General features: G+C 42.5%; 1 protein-coding gene across 4 annotated transcripts in view; it reads right to left on the reverse strand.

Annotated features, from left to right (window-relative positions):
* Positions 1-19,776, reverse strand: part of LOC306831892 (vacuole membrane protein 1-like) — a 71,756-nt gene extending 51,980 nt beyond the window's left edge. The window contains exons 1-5 of one of the 4 annotated variants that reach the window (XM_079356152.1): positions 19,320-19,776; positions 17,031-17,133; positions 16,470-16,602; positions 12,575-12,665; positions 10,572-10,682 (exon numbers count right to left, since the gene is read on the reverse strand). In XM_079356152.1, coding sequence (XP_079212278.1) covers positions 10,572-10,682; positions 12,575-12,665; positions 16,470-16,602; positions 17,031-17,112 — 417 coding nt within the window. In that variant the 5' untranslated portion in view covers positions 17,113-17,133; positions 19,320-19,776. Of the gene's footprint in view, positions 1-10,571; positions 10,683-11,029; positions 11,116-12,574; positions 12,666-16,469; positions 16,603-17,030; positions 17,137-19,319 lie in introns of those variants that run through there. The other 3 variants (XM_079356153.1, XM_079356154.1, XM_079356155.1) reach the window with 3 other exon arrangements.
* Between the last annotated feature and the right edge of the window lie 289 nt (positions 19,777-20,065).

The following is a 20,065-nucleotide window of genomic DNA, read 5'->3' on the forward strand; positions in this document are numbered from 1 at the left end:
TGGTGAAATGCTTCTTTCTGAATGATCGGCCCACGGTGTCAGACGTGTCGCCGATATTTCACAGCTTGGTGATTATAAAATCACAGTTTGGAGTTGAAATTTCTGAACTCTTTCTGTTTATGAACGCCATTTGCAATTCGTCAGCCATCTTGAAATATCTCCTTTTTGCTGATGACATCACTATGTTTTGTTGGATTTGAGGATTTAAACATGCTGTTGGGTTGCACCAATAATGAATGAGCCAAACTAAAGAATATGTTTGACGTTAATAAAATCACTTTAAATGTGAGGAAAAACAACATGTAGTATTTGTGGTAATAAAAGGAAGAAATAGGCATTGATGAATTAAAAAAAAAAAAAAAAAAAAAAAGAAAGAGGTGGGGACAACGATGCCTTGGTGTGATAAAAGATCCAAAACTATTTTGGAAATCACAAGTCATATGCAACCAAAAATCTCAAAAGACATTGCGATTCGTTTACATCTGGTTAAATATCTACTTTTTATAATGCACTCAAAATGTTGGCTTCCTCGCTGATTCTTGCACAGATCAGTCGAAAACTTTCAAAGTCATCAGGATGAGACTCAAGACGAGTCAAAGAGAACATTATCACATTATTACTGAAATCCCAACTGGGCAAACGTGAAGACCTGCTTCATTTAAAAATCTTCATGTTTGAAGTCAAATGTGCTGAAAGGAGGAGATGTCATTTTAAGGAGAACTACGTCAGCACAACATTCAAACAAAGAAGCGTTTCAATTCATGGAGTCAAATTAGAGGAGAGTCGGACATTTCTGTTTAAACTCTCGACAACACAAAACCTTTAACGTGAAGGAAATATTTGGCCAGAATGAAGCAGAAGAGTTGATTTAATTAGTCAGCTCTTAAATATGAGCTCAAAGATTTGTTGCCTTTGTTCGGTGTGAGGTGGGTTGGACCCACACGAGGCGTCGTATGCCTTTGATTTTTTTTTAAGAGATTCAAAATAAATTATTCAGTTTCTTAAAATAAATAAATAAATTCCGACTCCTCTTGTCTTTTGCTGTGATACCTACGAGCCGGGTTAGAACAATAGGGAGGTTGTTGATTATTTTGTCCAATAAATGTTAATAATTATTTGAATGAAAAGAATTTAAACAAACTAAAACATTGTTCCCCTTCACCATCGCTGATACAACTCAAACCGAGAGGAAACACTGCAATGTGAATGTATTCATGTGCCACACTACATCACTGTATTTGTAATTACTGTTTTTAATTTTAAAGTATTTAAAAAATGATCATTTCCACCTTTTTATACAGATTTATACATTTTATTTCCTCCTTTGTCTTTTGTTTTTTATAAGAAAAAAAAAAGGGAAATGTATTTTTTTCCACATTGTACGGTTTAAGGAATTAAATGAAATTACAAGTTTTCATGAGGAGACGACATACAGAATTTGAAAGAGCAATTTAAATAATTCAATTCAAACCTTTATTGATTGTCAAAAGGACATTGAGGTTTCCCTTTCTTCCAATGAGATTAAAACACTTACCAAATGAGATTAAGATTAATTAAATCTAAATCCTAAACTGTGCAAGGAAACACCTCAATCTGTCGTTTGCTGGTGGCGCTCCTTGATGCTACTTTCCCAAAGTTTCCTGTAATTTAATTTTAATTTGAAGTAATTCTGAAAGACGATATCACAGACCAAATGAAGTCACATCTTACCTACAAAAAAATGACTGAAATACTATTTTTATTTTTCGAAACTCCTCCAGTCAATTAAAAGAAAAAATTAAAAGAAAATACTATCCATGTTAATGAAAATATTTCATCGAAGTGTTTTTACTTCGTATCAATGAAGCTGAACTGACCGAACATATCGAACCTGATCCAAAGATTCAAAGAGTTTGTCTTAATTATTAGGATGTGACCCATACAGGATTTTTAGGCCGATACAGAGAGGGAAAAAATTCCAATTCCAGATAAATCAGCCAATATATATATATCTTAATAGATAGATTAATCGAGATATACACATATCAAGCATGTGTGGAAAGACAGGATGGTCACTCAGCTGGAGAGGAGCTGTGCATGAACGTGTGTCACCGCTCCACACTCTGCAGAGTGATGATGCTTCTTTTAATCCATAGAGCGCCCTCTGCTGGTGACAGAGAACTGATAGTTTAATACAAATAAAATGATTTCTGACTGGTGAATAAATCGAGTAATATCGTTGCATATCAGAGATAAATTTAGTCGACACTGATCATCACTGGATTTGATAATATCGGCCGATATGAATCACTCGGGCTCGACTAATTATTGATCATCAGCAGCAATTATTACATCAATAAAGAATTGGGAAAAAGTTGGTGACTGAATTCACTCAACAAAAAAAAGAGAGATGGAAAAAAGGGAGAGGCGTGCAACTGGTGCCACCTCTAATCAGGGTCAGAAAGACCCGCCAAGCACCAAAGGTGGGTAGATTAGAGGGCTGTCCGCCACGGAGCGAGTGAAAACCTCTATTTGATGAAGCAGTTAGAAAAACATAACGATCCACATCGACAGATTTTACACCCGAATCACCAGCAGCAGTTATTAAAAAATAATAAAGAATTGGTTAAAAGACGATTACTTGATTCACTTAATATGTAAGGATCATTTCAATTAAATATACAGAATATTTCAAGGTTAAAAATCCTAAAATTCATATTTTTGCACCATCAACTGTTTCGCTTGATTTGAACTTTTGATTAATCATTGTAGAAATGTCAAGCTTTTTTTTACATGATTTCTAGCTGGTATGTTTTACTGATTTTATTTTCTGCGGTAGCTTTCACTCATTCTACGTTTCCTTGGCATCGTTGTAAATGAGAGTCGCTCTCCGAGCACTTATATAAAGTCTGATGATAACTTATTTCCTTTATAAATGGTTGTAAAGTTTACAATTTAATATGAATTAAGATGTCTGGCTGAGATTCATAAAATCAGTTGGGACTGGCCAATTAATCGAGTTAATCGAGTGGCCAAATCACAGTTTTGTCTTCTCCGGATCATAAAAATAATAGAAATGGATGACTGTGTCGAGTCGTTTTGTGCAAAAGTTTATTTGTGTGCAGTAAATGTTTTAAAGTGTTGGTGAATAAAGAACACAGTTAATCTTTTTTAAATGTTTTTTATCATTCTGATGTGTTTCTATTTAAATGTGTTTAACAATAGTGAACAAATCAATTGAAACAATCATCATAATTTTTCACTGAAATTAGTTGGATTTGTTTTTTGCCGTTCGTGTTTTCTTCTTCTTTGCTTTTGTTTCTTTTTTATCCTCTGTGATGTCACATAACGTCTTTAAATCCAAGTGAAAAAACGTTGGAAACAGAAAGCATGAACAGCAAAGACGAAGGATCATAACCTTGCAGTCAGGGTGTAAACGCCGAGTTCACGCCAGAGTTGGAAGTTAGCACCCGTCACCTGCCAAATACGGGTGTGTTTTTTTTGTTTTTTAGCAGTGACGGGTGAATTTGCAAAACTTTTCCGTCCCAGGGGCAGGTAAGTAAAAGTAATGTAACAGAGTGATTTTTTATAACTTCTCAGTCGACGTTCATCTGCTCACATGGCTGCACTGTAAACTCTCAACAGGCTCAAAATGATCAAACTAAAATCAGGATTTCTGTTCAAAAGGAAGACAAGGCGCACGTCAGTATTTTCTCTAATAGTTGAAACATTTCTCTTGTTAAAATAAGTGACTACTTGATAACAGAACACCTTCCTTTGAAATAATACATCCTTACGAAATAATACCAGTTAGAGTAAAGTGGCAGGTCAAAAAAAAAAAGAGTGACTGGTAGATTTTAGAGTCCAGACTAGTATCAGCAGCGAGCTCAGAAAAAGAAAAAAAAACTCTTTAATGAAAACTTAGTAATTGATTAAAGAAAAATAAAAAGAGGATCGACTCCCGTGACTGGTGGAAATCGTCCAGGACAAAAAGACAGGAAGGAGTTTGTGACTCACGGCTCGAACAAAGCAGCCAGGTTTCTGTCTCTGAGAACATGAAGGTGCCCTATTGTGTGCTGCAGCCATGCTCGTCACTGTAATGCCAGACAATGGGCATCAGGTGAGTGACACACACACACACACACGCACACGCACACGCACACGCACACGCACACACACACACACACACACACACACACACACACACACACACACACACACACACACACACACACACACACCAATCTTTTGTCTGATGCCCCCCTTCCACGCTGTGACCGACTTTCCCTCACCCACATGTTCTTGTCAGGCTGTGAACGTGTGGGCAGACTGCACTTAAAACAGCATAAGAGTGGAAAACTTTTAGGTTTCTGAGCAGCCGTATGTGTGTGTGTGTGTGTGTGTAATAAAAACACTGCTGGGACCGTCAGTGTGTGGAAGCCACACTCTCAGACCTGCTTACACCATTCATTGGCACTAATTAAGGCTGTGCTTCTGGTAATTGCCAACAGCCAAAACGTAATTTCAGGGGCTTTGCTGGGGAAAATCTGTATCTTCTGCACAAACCTCCTCTGAGACATATAATTTAGTGGTCCTAAATGCAACTGAATTTAGAGAGCTGCAGAATTCGCCTTTATTTAGACGAGCCCCTGGTTTATTTTTTGAAAGACAAGGGACTGTAAATTATGAGTCATAACGGGCAACAAACATGGCTCAATTCTGGATGATTGGTGTTATGTTTGTCCCCGTGGCTACTTACATTCACGCTCCCACAAAGACTCAACATGCACACACCTCTCTCCCCCATGAGGCTTCTCAAAGCACGGGAGAGAGAGAGGAGACTTCCCTCGTTGCTATTATGTAAACAGCAACGTGCACGGCTTCAATTATAATGACTTTAATTCTTTGTTGCTGTTGATTTAACGTCGAGCACAATTTTCATGCTGCCCATAATGACTTAATGGCAACAGCAATTACTGAAAGTAATTTAATAGCGGATGACTCAGATGAGCTCTCTTCTAAAATATTTACAGCATTCCCAAGCTTTCGAAAGTCATCGCTAAACCTTTCTCCGTCAACAGGGGATTTATGGAGGCCAGTGACACTGGTCGTCACTAAAAACAAACACTCAAAAACACAAGCCAGCCCCACTCATTATTGTGAACTTCATAACAATTACAGGGGATAGTCCGTGCGCAGGTGCAGGACTTTCAGTGTGCTGATCCTCGCCTCCTCAGCTCCTGCCGAAATGAGATCCTTCCAGAGTTCCTGCCTGGTTTTATTATTTTCATGGCCTGTATTAAAGGCACCCACGCACTACCCCCTCCTTCAGAGCAGCTGGATAAAATACACTTGATGCTGTGCCAAGAAGTGTGCTTTTTTTTTTTTTTTTTTTTCTTCCTCCATTCTCTATACGCATGAGTCGCAGGGTTTTTGTCTTCCTCCGATACCCAGCGCTGTCCCCGTACAATGATCTCCCGCAGTCTCAGCAGGATGCGAACACAGAGAGGAGACGCAGGGCGGCAATTGCCCATGTCAGGAAACAGCCGAGCTGCCACTTCTGCTCCGCTTTCATTGACTGGGAGCGCTCGCACGTTACCGGCCATGCAACCCCCTCTACTGGAAGCCCTGCAGTACTCTCAAATGAATGTTGACTGCTTCTGAAGAGAAAAAGGCTGTTCATTAGTATTATGTGGTTATTTACCTCTTACAAAACGCCTCTTGGACAAACTCTAACGCTGTGAAATACCAACTCCTCGAGCTGCTCCACTGGATACCCAGCCCTCAAGTTTTGGTGTCGCAAATTTAAGATGATGTGAAACGAGAAAGAAACGTCAGTTTTATCGTCAGCCTTTTAACTAAAGCATGTCGATAAAAATTAAAGACAGTAACTTGTAAATTGACTTCGTTATGACGACTTATTTTAATTTAAAAACACAAGGTTTATTTGATCTATGTTGTACTCAAGTAATCTCAGGCCCTGCCTCATGATTGAAGCTTCAATAGTTCCTCTCATTAAACCTGCAGCTTCTCGACTCTAAACACACACAGCCAGTAACAAAATAAAAAGAAGGTACACAGAGGGGCAGAACTTCACCAGCCACGACGTCAGGTTTGTTCAACATGCACACGCCGCCCTGCGAGAACGCTCGCAGCTACGACTAACGCTTTACGGCAGTTACAGTAACTCTCTGGACACATGGCAAAAAGAAAGACCCCCCCAAAAAAAACCCACAATGATGTGCAACGCGTCATACGTGGCGTTAAACTTGCGTATTTACGAGTTCGGTGTTTAACCACAAGGAGAAAGCAGCCGCGACAATCAAGAGAAGCAACATCATTCACTAAGCCAGAACCCAGCACATGGCGCTGTGATGATAGCAGAGCACAGAAGATTAACAGGGGATGAGGACATGCTTTAGTGAGTTTTGGAAAAGGAGAAGACTTTCACAAGTTGATGGCGTTTGTCGAGTAGAAGCCTCCATCGCTACGAGATGTTTGAGGAACATGCAGCAGAAGAGCAAAGTGTCTGAAACATCAGACTGGTGGACAGCCGTCTGCACGGAGTCAATCACAAGTTTCATCTGAAGGTCGCACAGTACTGATAAGCAACACGCCGCAGGATGTAAAACATAGAAATAAAAAGCAGCTGAAGCGACGCGTTTCATAGTTGATTCAGAATTCTGTTCCAGAGCTGGAGCATCAGACGCTGCTGACGCAGGAATCAGGATGTTTACGGAAATGCCGTGTTGTCTGCACCTCACAATAAAAAAATAAAAAAAAAGTTCTGTTTCTGATAACATCGGAAATGCCTTCAATATGGCCTAAAGGAGGAAATGCTGTTGGGAGAGCAGCCTAAAAAAGTACCACTGACACCACAGGGTCAGAACACCTGACTGTCAGCCGCAGTGATTTCAGACGATATTAAACATGACCTAAGCAAACAACAACATTGCGATGCTAACAAACAATGCACAAATATTAAAAAGTCAAGAATTAGCTTCTTTAACAGGGGCATAAAAAGGATCATTAAGGCTTCAGTTTGGACAGGTATAACAATCCATAAAGTATAACATCATATAAAGCTTGTGCTGTCTTGGCAGGGTTGGCAGTTTTAGAAAACTAGCATGATTTTGAAAGTAGCATCCTCTCCGTTCTCCGTCTGCACCGAGCACTCTGTGCTCCCTCAAAAGCCACGCCCCTCCCTCACATGCACTAGTGCCATTGGTCCAGAAGTGGACCTCAGCTCAGGCTTTGATTGTGGGCTCGTGCATGCGCGGGATAGGCAACGAGCAGGGAGACATGATTGGTTCATTAAACGTGTACCGAGTGCAGACCTCGGTCGTAGTTTTAACACCGTAGTTATTCATTTCTGTCAGGACCTAAAGACAATTTCAATCCAAATTTTAAAAAGTAAATCTGGAGGAAATTACCAACCGCGCCTTTATGATACAACGGTTAAACAAGTTGAAGTGTCCGATCATTATCAGGAGGAAAAGTCCTATTGGAAGTTCTTTGCATCTTTCACAGAATAGGAATCCTTTCTGACGGGGCAGCGGGCACCTAAATGTTATTTTCAGTGGCCCCGGTTGCCATGGTTTCATGTCAAACCCTGTACAAGCAGTAAAGCGTCACATCAATCCTGCAGCAGAGGATAAAAGAGAACCTTTCATCCTGCAGGGATCAGCTCGGCGAGGTCGACGTTCTGTCAACACTGCGATGACGCGCTGAAGAAAACATGTGACCACACACGAACAACAACCGCAGGAAATTAAAGCATTAAGTCCAATAAAAGAGGCTGAGACCGCTGAAGGAATCAGAAAAAAGTGGACGGCTGCGTGACGAAAGCCGGGAAGGTGGGTGAAGTCATGTGACATCACAGAGTCACGTGTGATGTCATGTGAAAAGAGCACTTCAGACGACTTTAATGGTTAATAGAGCTGCCAGCATTCATGCATTCTTAAATCTTTGAGAGGGTTTTAAAAAAAGAAAATGTGAGGAAGTGGAGGGGTCAGTCAGTTTATCTGTAAATGACGAGTTCTTTTCTAACACTCCACGCTCTCATGTCATATGCTGCCATCTTGTTTTGGGTATAAATCATCAGCTAAAGTCCTCAAGAGAAATATGAACTCTTATCAGCACAGTAATGTGGAACAGTGAAAAGCCCTTTGAAACGTGTCTGCACTGTTTTTTTTCTAGTTTGTCGACACCTTAAGAGCACCGGCTCCCTCTACTGGTCGTTTAAAGTAACAGCCTGGGTCAGTCACGAACACCTAACCCACGAAGGCCTTACTGTGACAAGGAGGATCATTATGCACGATTTGACAGGAAATGTATTTGGCATCTGGCAGAAAGTCCTGCTGGGTGATGAAATCAATGAGCATGAACGTTTGTCAACTTCAGACATTTGTTCTCAAAATGACATTCCTCCGTTTGTCGAACCAAGCCTCGAAAGACGACGAGACAGTTTCCTGTCAGAGAAGATGAAAAAGTCACATTTTCATCTGAAAAAGACTCAAACAGGTAACTCCTCACTATCCACATTATTGCCGTTCATCTTCTGTCTAAAGATTATTTAAAGGCCTGTGTGTATTTGCAAGAGTCAAACAAACCAACCTGCGTCACTAAACATGCATGACTAAACATTTTAATATGAATAATGCAGTGTAAGTATAAAGAGCACACCGTCTCTCTCATTAAATCTGATTTAAAGCTTACTTTATGTTCAGGGTCTTGAACATTCACATCTTACAGCACCACATGAAGAGTTTGATCAGTTTGCAGGCTGACAGAGAAGCTGTCTGCACACTCACTGCTGACGTGTGAGGGAGTCAAAGTCAAGAGCATGAAAACCGCCCGTACATGTTCTCATGACAAGTCTTATGGACGAGAAGGATGCAGCCTCCCAAAGAGGTCCCAAGTATAACATGTCAGCCAGGCGTCTAAAAACTGGGTGACCCAGTTGTGACTCACTGGTCCAGTCCTCCAATCAGGTCAACATGTTGTTTAGAAATATGCACCGTCAAAAAAGATGTCAGGACTCAGAAACCTACAGAATGATGTAGAAGTCGTAATGGCTGCTTTAAACAAGACAACTGCAAAAATAAAAAATAAAAAAATCCTCTGAATAATTATAGTTCTCTGAGCCGACTCATGTTGTTCTTGCGGTTTAGGCTCACAGTTGAAGAGAGGAAGCTGAGAGTTCCCTATATAAACAAACAGGGTTGGGCTACTAACTCAGGCCAATGTTATGTAACATGTTTTTTTTTTTTTTTTTTAAGAACTCATCTTCAAAGTAATAATTGATCCTCGCTCCCCACATAAGGTCTTTTCAATCTGAGGTTGATCATTTCACACTGTGACTCATTGTTAGCTTGTGGTGTGCCCGTCTCCACATACAGCAGAGTGAAATGGTTCGTAGCACTCAGAGACATTTCCAGCCCTTAAAAAGTCCATTTGATGATAAAGTGGGATTTTGTCATTAAGAGGAATGCGGGTTATTTTCAGGATTGTTTTGTTTTAATACTGACTGCAGCATCGTGCATTAGTAAATCAAATCCAAAAATATCTGCACCCGTATCGGCGTCTCCAAAAGCAATATCAGTTAAACTCTAAAAATGCACCACAGCACCTCTAGCAAGGATCACCAAGTTCTATCATGAACCCACTGACACCAAATCCTGCAGTAGCAGCTGCGCGCCACTAGATGGTGACATCCTAACGTCCTCCTTACAAACGAAGCTGGGCCACTGAGGGGGAGTCAAATAAAACCTCTCAAGTTACATTTAGGAGCACAAGAGTTTGGCTTTTAAAAAAAAAAAACTGCAGAATGGAGGAAAGTGGACTTCAAAGTTTCCAGTTCAGCTCCGCTGGGCAAGGGCGCACAAGTGCGACACTGGACTCCCGGATGACAGATGGACTCAGAGCAGTGAAGACAAGCAGATGTTCAGGGACCCTAATCTGATCAGCAGAAGAGACCTAACACCTCCTCATGCTCGAAGAGAGCAAAACAGCCCGAAACGGAGAGAGTTGTGGTGAAAAACGGAAAGAAAGAAGAGAGACGTTAAAAAAAAAAAAGGAGAACAAGTAAGGGGAGGGGGCATCGCAGTGGGGAGCAGGAGAGTGGGGAGAAAGGAAAGAGAAAGAACTCCGAGAGTGGGAGGGAGATTGTTTTTATCCTCATGTGCACTCAGTCAGAGGGGTCAGTGAGTGCGATTGTTCCTGGACTGCCTGTCAAAACAGTGCGGTTACCACAGCGCCTATTCATCTCCGCCCCACTTTGAAATGCACGCACGCACAAACCCCATACTAACGCACTCATGTATGCATGTGCAAATGCACGAGGAGCCTCCAAAAGCTTTTAATAATACTCTTATGAAAGCCTTAGCAACAACCCGACAACAGCATCAAAACAGCCTTTTTTCAAACCTGCGTCACTGCACCACCACCAACACCATCCGCTCACTGTGTTTGAGCTGCAGCTCTGTCACAAACATGCCGAGGCAAGTGAATAACTGCAGTGTGAGAAAGTGGTGGACAACTTGTCGTGGTGACAGAAGAAAAAAAAAAAACAACAACAACATGTTGCTTACCAGGTAGAGGAGGAAGGTGTGCAGGCCGGTGCCAAGACCCACCGAGGAGAGGATGCCCAGGCCGAGCCAGTAGGAGCACCACAGCGTCTTTTTCTCCATGTAGTGCACATACTGCAGAGGCCAGAGAGAGGGACGGTGAACCACATGGCAGAGACACATGCACAGAGTGTGAGCAAAACAAGAAGGGGGTGGGAGAAGGGGGGTTACAGAGAGAGGAGAGGAGAGGAAGGCAAGAGAGCGACAGACTGAGAGAAGGTACGAGAGTGAAAGTGTGCAAAACAGAGGCCACTTAAAAGGGTGAGAGAGGGCAAGTGAGTGGTAGAGAAAGAGAGGGAGAGAGACCTTTAGAGAGACACAGAGGTTGTGGAGTTTAGAGGACAGAGCCGTAGGGTAGGAGTGTTCAGCACACTGACAGAACAACAGAACTATTATTCTTATTGGTGGCAGCCAGCTCTTACACAACTAGTAAAGTAAAGCAAGCCAAGAACTCTTTATCTCTCTCGTTCTCTTCCTCCTGTTCATCCACCTCTCTGCTGCTCCCTCCCTTCAGCCTGGGCAGGTTGTTTTCAGGAGGCAGCATGGTGTTTGTAGATTACCGGAAGAGGGGAGGGGACTGACGATTGGAAGGAGGTGTGGGACCAAAGACTCCATTTCCCAGGAAACCCAGCAAAAAAAAAAAAAAAACACACCACAAACGGCCTCTCTCTTTGCTGGCAGGATTCTGGGAAACGCAGTGCCAGCCATGGGCGATTGTTACGTGAAGTTACTGTGAACTGATTACACAACTCCCCAGTGTCAACATTACACACAAAAAAAAAACATGTTATGGAGGTGGCTTTTTAAATAGCACCGCTCCAAGCAGGAAAAGAACTGAAAAAGTGGGTAAAAAAGGGAAGCCCTCTCGTCAGGTCATAGAATATATACATGGTTTGCATAGACAGCTTGAGTTGTTTGCACTGTGGAAATAAGAGATTAGAAGCTCAAAGTGGGCTTCACTGGAAGCTAATAATTAAACAAACGTGGTCATAAACGCTTACACAAGCACACACTTGTTTGGGATGATGTTCACAGAGGTAACGTCTCAAAGACACTGTTCTGTTCCTGCAGCGCTGACTCCACAGAGACTCGGCCTGCCATGAGCAAAATCTGTTTTGTGTAAGATTGCACAATGTTACAATGAAGATAAGATGTGAGATAAAAATATACCAAAGTGTGCATGTTAGCTTTAACTTACAGTTCCTGTTTCTGCACGTTTAACCAGAGTTTTCTACAAAGGAACTAGAACATCCTTCTCTCTTTGTTGGTGGATTTTTTTGTATTTGCTGCGGTCCAGGAGCGAAACAAGAGTAAAACATCTTCTGAATACGACACTATTCCTAAACTTTTCACTACAAGATATTTGCATATATGTTTTTCTTGGCTCCCGGCGATTCAACCAATTGGCTGGATAGTGAAAATGCACTGATTCATTTGCATCCAGGACTTGATCTGATATGTCAAACATTCAGACACAGAGTACAGTTAAGAACTTAATCTATGACATGTTTATTTTATATTTACAACTCAGTTATTGTTTTTTCTACTGTCCACCATCCTATCCAAAGGAAAATGAAAGCATGATTTATTGAGCAGCCCTTCACTGGTTAAGCATGTATAGGCCTGAGCGCTCCTTTCAACCTTAGCAGGATAAAGTACTGGTGTTGACCGTCTTCAACCTGGGCCGTCGAGGAGCCAAGGACGAAAACACCCATTCGATGAAGAGAAGCCTGCTTCTTCATATACATACTGTACAGTATGTGCATTAGTAAGCATCATGGTGGTATGATGGTAAGACGTTGCTCTCCGTCATAAAAAGGCCAGCAGGCTTTAGAGAAAACAAACATTTATTGCACCCTAAATTAAGATCGACACTTTGGATTAATGCCACGGCTAAAAAAAGGGAAGTTGGCCTCCACAAACGCTAAACAACGATAATAAGTGAAGTAAATGTGGTGTTCAGTCACCTTCTGGTGTGTTCCTTCAATACAGTATGCAATGAAGAGGAGGATAAGCAGGATCAGCAGGCCAAACACAGTCTGTCTTTGCTGCCAGAGCCTGGGTGAAGGAGAACAAGAGAATGAAGGTGGGAGATGATGGATGCACGTGTGTGTGTGAGAGAGAGAGAGAGAGAGAGAGAGAGAGAGAGAGAGAGAGAGAGCAGGAGTGAATGTTAGTGAAGGCAGGGAGAAAGGCGAGGAGTGCAGATGAGCGTGTGATGACAGATGAGGAATCGTTAGTTCGTAGTTAAAGCAGAGTGAGTGAAAAAGGAAAGGATGCAAGAGGAGGTGTATCTCATTTCATCTTCGGGAGAAAGAGAGACATCTGCTGGAAATAGTGGAGCGGCTGCAATAATAGTTTGACGAAAGTTGAAAATAGTCACGCGATGGGTAATATATAAATATGTAACTGTTTGAGTGCTTGGCGCTGAGCACCGCGGTCACTTTCTTGTCCAGTCGTTTGTGTGTAAAAAAAAAGCAAATCTAAAGCTTCCTTACAGATAAAGTTACCTCATGCTGAGCTGTCCAGCACTGTGTACATCTACGTTTAGGCAGGAAGTTAACATGACACAAGCATTCATTTAAAAGGTCTAGTATGTAGAATTACATGTTTACAGCAAAATATCCAACTTACATTAAAAGTGGAATAAACTGAGAATATATACATGTTTGGTTGAGTATTACAGCACATGAGGCAGCCCACAGGCGTAGATCCTCAGGTGGGGGGGGGGGGGGGGGACTCCTGGTCATTCCAGAGTCCAGACTTCAAACTAAAGGGGACCGGGCCCCTGGACTTAGGAAAGACCTTCTTTTAAATCTCTTCTCAGAACGTACTTCTACAGACGTGCTTTTATTTGACGTCGTCTTCTTCATGTCTAATCTCTCTGCTTTTACTTCTTACTCTCCCTTTTACTCTGCTCTCATCTATTTGAACTCAGTAATCTTACTTTGTGTTTTAATCGTTTATATACTTTTCATTATCATTATTGTCTCTTCGATCATTTATTCTCTATTTGCCTTGTCTTCTTTATTGTGAGTATCTTTCCATTTCCTTTCAGTTCCTTTTAGTTTCTTAAATCTTCTGTCCTCTTGGTCTCAGCTCGTGTTGGGTTCTTATGATGCTGCTTCTAATGGTCGGGTTTTGGTTCTTCACATTTGTCATGTTCCTGCTGTTGTTTATGTTTTTGTATGTTTGATTTGTTCTTGTTTTTGATCATGGTAAAGCACTTTGTAAACCTGTTTTTTTTTTTTTTTTTTTAAAGGTGCTATATAAATAAAGTTATTATTATTATACCTGTCTCTATAAAAGGGCGTTTCAAGACCTTTTTCCCCTGCCCATCTGGGGCACTGACTTAACACAAGGTGGTCTAAAGTTTGATAAAAAACATAACTGTGCTGAAGTCACAGTGTATGTACTTCATGTTTTTGTTTTCTCAATTCATTGCTGCTTTTATTGCTCTCAGCAGCCATGTGTTCTCTTCTGCTTGTGTTGTCGTTCTCCTCGTTTACTTGAACATTAAAAAGCCTCTTTAAGATCGAGGCCGGCGGACTACAGTTGAAAAATAGCTTTTTGGCCTTTTTTACTCATGCATAAACTTTTTTTTTTTTTTAATAGATGGAACTGGTGCTTTATCTGACTGCATCAGCTTGTTGTCCTCCATTAAACAGACAATGTGCACACACTCAGTGAGAAATAATTCTATTCTTTCATTTTAATTATGTTTTTTATTGTGATCAATTCAGACTTTTGCGATAACGATGCCATCGCGATTTTCTCCGTTAGGATTGACGTCTCTTTGAACTGCTCTTTAATGTCTTTAATTTACCGCTCTGACTCTGAAGTATACTGCTGTTACGGCTATGCGTTGGAAATAAGTTGACCATAATCGCTCCAAAATTACACTAGTTCATCAAATAAATACATCACATGATATCCCCTAATCCCTCTGATTCACAACCGCTGTCCTCATTTACATTTTAAGCCACACAAGCGCCGATCCGCAGCTCCGAGCAGCACGTTGCCCCGAGGACTCCTTCTACATGTGCAATAAATTACCAACCACTTCCATCGGCAGTCAGGACAAACGTCTGTGCACACTTGTGGACTCGGTCGTAACATCTTTGCATGTATTCCCCTGCAGCACTTACAGCACCATGTGTGTTTCTCAGCCTCGCTCAGTCACAGCGCTGCTCGCTCGCGGTGCTTGCGGCTCACCACATCCTCTTGTAGTTTAGAAAATAAACACGTTGTCCTCACACACTTAACCACAACGGCCTCCCTGAGAGTACACTCTGACCTTCTTTAAGGCGCTGGATGTCAACAGAGAGTATTAGATGTTGTTGTTGTTAAGCAGGTGATGGGGGGGGATCTGACGTAGTGTTCTGTGGTGTTGTTGTAATTTCGTCTGAGGAGGCAACTTCAGCTCGATCTTACCAGCGAATAAAGGACAATGAAAAGATTCAGAGAAAAGCAGATAGACTGATGCTTTCATGTCGGTTTTGTTTTGCATTATTAGTTCCATCAGGCCGCTGACTGCAGACTAAACTATGAGGGAGAGGCCGTCAGTGGTGATAACACAGAGACGACCAAGGTCATCTCCTGTCTGCTTTCGTTTGTGTGTTTGTGCTTCTGAGCGGCTGTGGGCGAAAGAGTATGCAGTGTGTGGAAGGGTTCGTTGTCACTCTCATCATGTCCTCTTTTTTAGTTTTAAAAGCAGCACTAGCACATTTATAAATAAAAGCTAGAAACACAAAAACAGTGCTGAGCTGCTCTACTTCTATGTGGGTTTGAAGAATTAGAGACATCAGTAACAGAAGTTCAAAAGTGCAGGATCAAGGTTTTGGAAGAAAGTCAGACCAAGCTACGATTTCTTCGCCCTGAACACAGTCACCAGAAGCAGGTCGCAGAAGTACGCGTGTTAATAAAGCTTCAGTTTGAAGGATTTTAGGTTCTTCACAGTAGAGTGAACAACAGCACATATAAAACATTTTTTATTTATCGAATGCTGCACACAACTTGACTTTTACATGTTTTAGTGAAGCAGCTGCTTTGTGTTTAGCTCAGTTATGTGTGTGTTTATTTTTATTATGGAAACACTGAGAACAGATTGTGTTGACAGCAGCTTCGGTGGCGTGTTATTGACTGTGTCTAAATGGACTCTGCTTTCCCGGTTGTAATACTTATCCCGCTTGTCATCATTTTCAGAACATGACGTTTACATCCAGAGAAGCCTGGTCATTCATAGCCCTCTGCTATGACTGTGACATTTAAAGGGGACATGAGGGAGTTCAATGAGCCGCTCTCTGCACCCTCAGATAATGGGGCAGCGGGAGCTCAGTCCGTGAGGACTTGGGTTGGGAATTGGAGGGTTGCCGGTTTGAGTCCCAGTCCGGTGCGGACCAATGATCAGGAGATTTGTCTGGTAGCTGGAGAGATGCCAGCCTGCTTACATGGCACTGCCGAGGTGTCTTTGAGCAAGGGACCGCACCCATTTAAGCTCGAAAACTAAGGCATCGATTTCACCCCGATTTCTGAACTCTGGCTGTTTGAGAACTCAGCAACGGGCCCTTTGTCAAATCATGTTCAATGTTTGAACTAAGTGCTTTATTTATGACAAATAGATGCAGATTACAGGAAGGTGTCACACCTGTTATTCAAGTCACAGATGCAGGAACACAAAGAGCTCACACCTGTTCATCCTCGCTCATGCTTCTCCGTGCTCACCTTACTCCTCCTTCAGATGCCTTTTAGGAAATCGAGACGTCCCTGAAGGGAGCGCTCAGCGAGCCTCAGGCAGAACTAAACCCGAAAGGGTCCAGAGACGAGAAGGGAGACAATGAAGGGATGAGCCTGTGGTCTCACCTGTGTATCCACTCTGTGAGCGTGATGAGCAGCTCCAGGCTGAAGTAATAAAGTGTGAGCAGAGGATTCTTCCACAGCACCAGAGACTCTCGCTCCTCTCGCTCCCTCCGTTTCCTCTCGCTCACCGACGGCTCTGAGTCGAAAGCATCACAGCACGGGGGATTTTAAACACACACAACAAAAACCTGACATTTTAACCAAGCTAAATTTAAATCATGGGAAAATGAGTTGTCAATACCACAGTATTTTATTATAAACTTGAACAGGAATAACCTCTGACTTCTGACTTTGTAACCTCTAACTTAAAAACAGGACAGGACGCGAGACATTTCTCTGCACCTGTTTTAGTTAGTTCAGTTTAGGAACATCCTGTGATGGAGGTGTAATTTAAATACTGATATGTTCAGAACCCCCTTGAGTTTAACACGGAGAAACAAAACAACACAGAAGCCTATCACAGACTAAAGTCAACAAACCTTTCTATATGTTTGAAGGAAGCACAGAGCCTCTGTTTGACCGACTGACTGCCTCCATGTTTGATTCTTTTGTACTTTTTTTTACCTGCCAGCTCCACGTCGTCTTGTTCCTTGCCACCGGCACGCCTTGGAAGCAGGTCTACTTCGGCCACGCTCTCTGCTGCCATCTCGCTCAGTGGGAAGAACTCCTGCTGAGACAAACCAGCGGCTTTTAAGGCAGAATCACACCCTGTACCTGCCAAATCTCACACCCAAAACAAACGTACGCTCACATGCAACAGCAGACACAGCAGTGTCCCAAACGCCGGTGTGCTGACCCACACAGCAGCTGAGCAGCCGGTGTTTTCCTGCTCTTGCAGATTAGGGGTAACCTAATCAGGAGTGTTCACGACCCGATGAGTACTTTAATTGGCATTAATGTCGACACCGAGAGCACTCCCTGTGTGTCCAGTAAGTACGGCTCTCCTGCTGATCATGGAGCAGTGATATGTGGGTGAAAGATCAGGGTTTGATCCACACACATTCACACTGGTGCTCATAGACAGCGCAGGCACACAGTGTCTCACTACAGAGCGTCGAGTCTCTCAGGAATCTGTCAGGGAGCAGCGAGATGGGGACTCTGACACGGAGGTATGCAGTTTACCATCTGGTGGAGTTCGTTCTCTCTCTCTCTCTCTCTCTCGCTCTCTCACTCTCTCTCTCTCTCACAGCTTAATCCCTCTCTCCTGTGTGCCCGATGTCTGGGCCTCTGCTGGCTCCTGTTTCTATGCGTTCACACTATGCCACAGTTGTTTGGGGGGGGGGGGGGGGGTTACATCAGACTGCAGTACCTCTTTAATATTAGAGCATTCATAAAGTATTTCAACAGAATATGACTGATAGGGTTAAATGGATGTCTATAAAACGATATGAGATCGTTGAAATGCTGAACAGACGCGTCCATAGAAAAGGTGGTTAACGCACAATAAAAGGCTGATGCAGGTCAAGGATGGAGCTAAAGCAACGTTTCAAACTGACTGTTTTCACCGTGTGTGGAAACATCCATTTACTGTTCTTGGAATAAAAACGAGAGGAGAGTGATGCGAGTTTGTTTTCTCCATTAGCTGGAAATAATGAATCGCACGGGCGGAGACATTTCTCTTAATAATATCACAGTGATGTCGTGAAGACGCCGTCTCCATAGGTTCTGCGTGTTTGGTTGTTGAGTGTTCAGAGCGTGTTTTAAAAGTATATTTACGCTGGCCAAAGTACTTTACAGATGTTGGCAAGAGGACATGTGGTTAGCAGAGAATATAAATGTGCACATGCCAGGCAAAGATCAAGAGACAAACTATGGGTGATAAAATAAAGAGTCATAAAAACCACTTTAAAGCCATGTGCAATAGCTTTTTAAGTTTCTCTGCAAATCAAGGAAAAAACATTTATTCTGAAGTTTTCAGAATTTCTTCATGAGTTTATTTGCTTTTATTGAGCTTCAGATTACTCTTACTGTTGTAGTGACTTGTCTGCCGTTCCTACAATAATATCTGATAATTTTTGTTTTCAAAAAAACAACCTGACAACGACTCAGTAGGTTTGGCATGTTTTGATGCAGTGTGTGACCCTAAAGGACAAGGACACACACACACACACACACACACACTTTGCAACAACTGAAGTGTCACAAAAAGGAAAATCTTGTCAGAGGATTGGACTGTGAGGCATGTGGAGAGGGAGCCACAAACAAAAAGCGCTTTTCATCTCAAACTCCAAACGTTGAACACAAACACACACACAAGCAGCCTGAAAGCACTGAGCCCAGGATGCAAAACAGCACTTGATGCACCCCATCATTTCTGCCCTTGCACCGAGGAGAACAATACACACACAGGCTCTGAGGTCTTAACAAAGTGCGTCAGCCACCTGTAACATGCTGCAGTATGCAACGACTCCTGTCACAGAAATCAGTGCCAAAAATGCACCTCTGCAGCTTGTAGCCTCTACACCATGTTACGCCTTCATTCTGAAGAGACGTCAGATTGGTATTGAATGTCCATGCATCTTCCAAGTAGCTGTACAAAGTTAACAACACTGCTTCCTCTCTGCAGAGCACAGAAGCACAGCTAGCTGGATTGCGCAATCGCCTGTACCACCAAAACAACCCGGACCTGTTGAGTAACTTCTCCAGTGAGAGACAATGAGAAGCTGAAAACAGAGCACACATGCACTTCGGGAGACATTTGAGAAGTAGCAATCAGGCGCTCACACTTCAAAACAGAGGAAACCAAACACTTCTTCACCGGACAGACACAAGTTGACAACAACAAAAGTTGAAAAGGAAATGCGGATAATAAACAGCCTGTTTGTTTACATGAAGCAGAGAGGGTCAGCTTACCGTTCAGCAGATGTTTAGTCCAAAATAAACTTGTGCTCAAGTCAAGCCTGCAGAGGAGCCCCAGCAGCAATGTAGGGCAAAAGTAGGCTATATGAAGTGCATCCTACGTTGAACGCAGGGTGTGGTGATGGAGGGGGCCAGGGAGGGATCGAGGACTTACAGGGTGCCGGGGGAGGGGGACTTTGAGCAGGCTGGCTGACAGAAGAGAGCAGGGGGATTTCATCACTTGCCGAGTAGAAGCTCCAGAGAGCCAGTCTAATTAAAGGTCTATAAATAAGTGGATCACTTTCCTGGAGCGCACTTCTAACACTTCTCAGTCCTCTGTAGGTTTCACACGCAGTCAGTGAATGGGCATTTGGGCAAAGAGTGCTAAGCTAATTCCCAAATTGAAAAAGATGACCTGAAAAACAGGATGTCCTTATGTTTGTGACGCTGAGAGCGAATTGGAGGGCCCCAGGCAAAGACAAACGTGAGGCCCTTCCCCGTGCTGCAGTCTGAACGCCTGACGTTCAAAATGCACACTGTCTTAAAAAAGTGAAAATAATGTAAGATATGTTCCTCACATTTTATGCACACCTGTTATCGTGCATCATTTTTAACGAGGGTTGGAGAATAAACTAAATGCATTTCCGCAAACATGTGCTTGTTGTTGCAATATTAGCCTACTAGCCTATAGGCTACTATAGGCCTGGACACTTTTCCAGTACAGATAATTCAGTGTAGTGACTGTTTACGTCTCTCACCTT

Source organism: Symphodus melops (genome assembly GCF_947650265.1).
Source record: "Symphodus melops genome assembly, chromosome: 11".
NCBI lineage: Eukaryota > Metazoa > Chordata > Actinopteri > Labriformes > Labridae > Symphodus > Symphodus melops.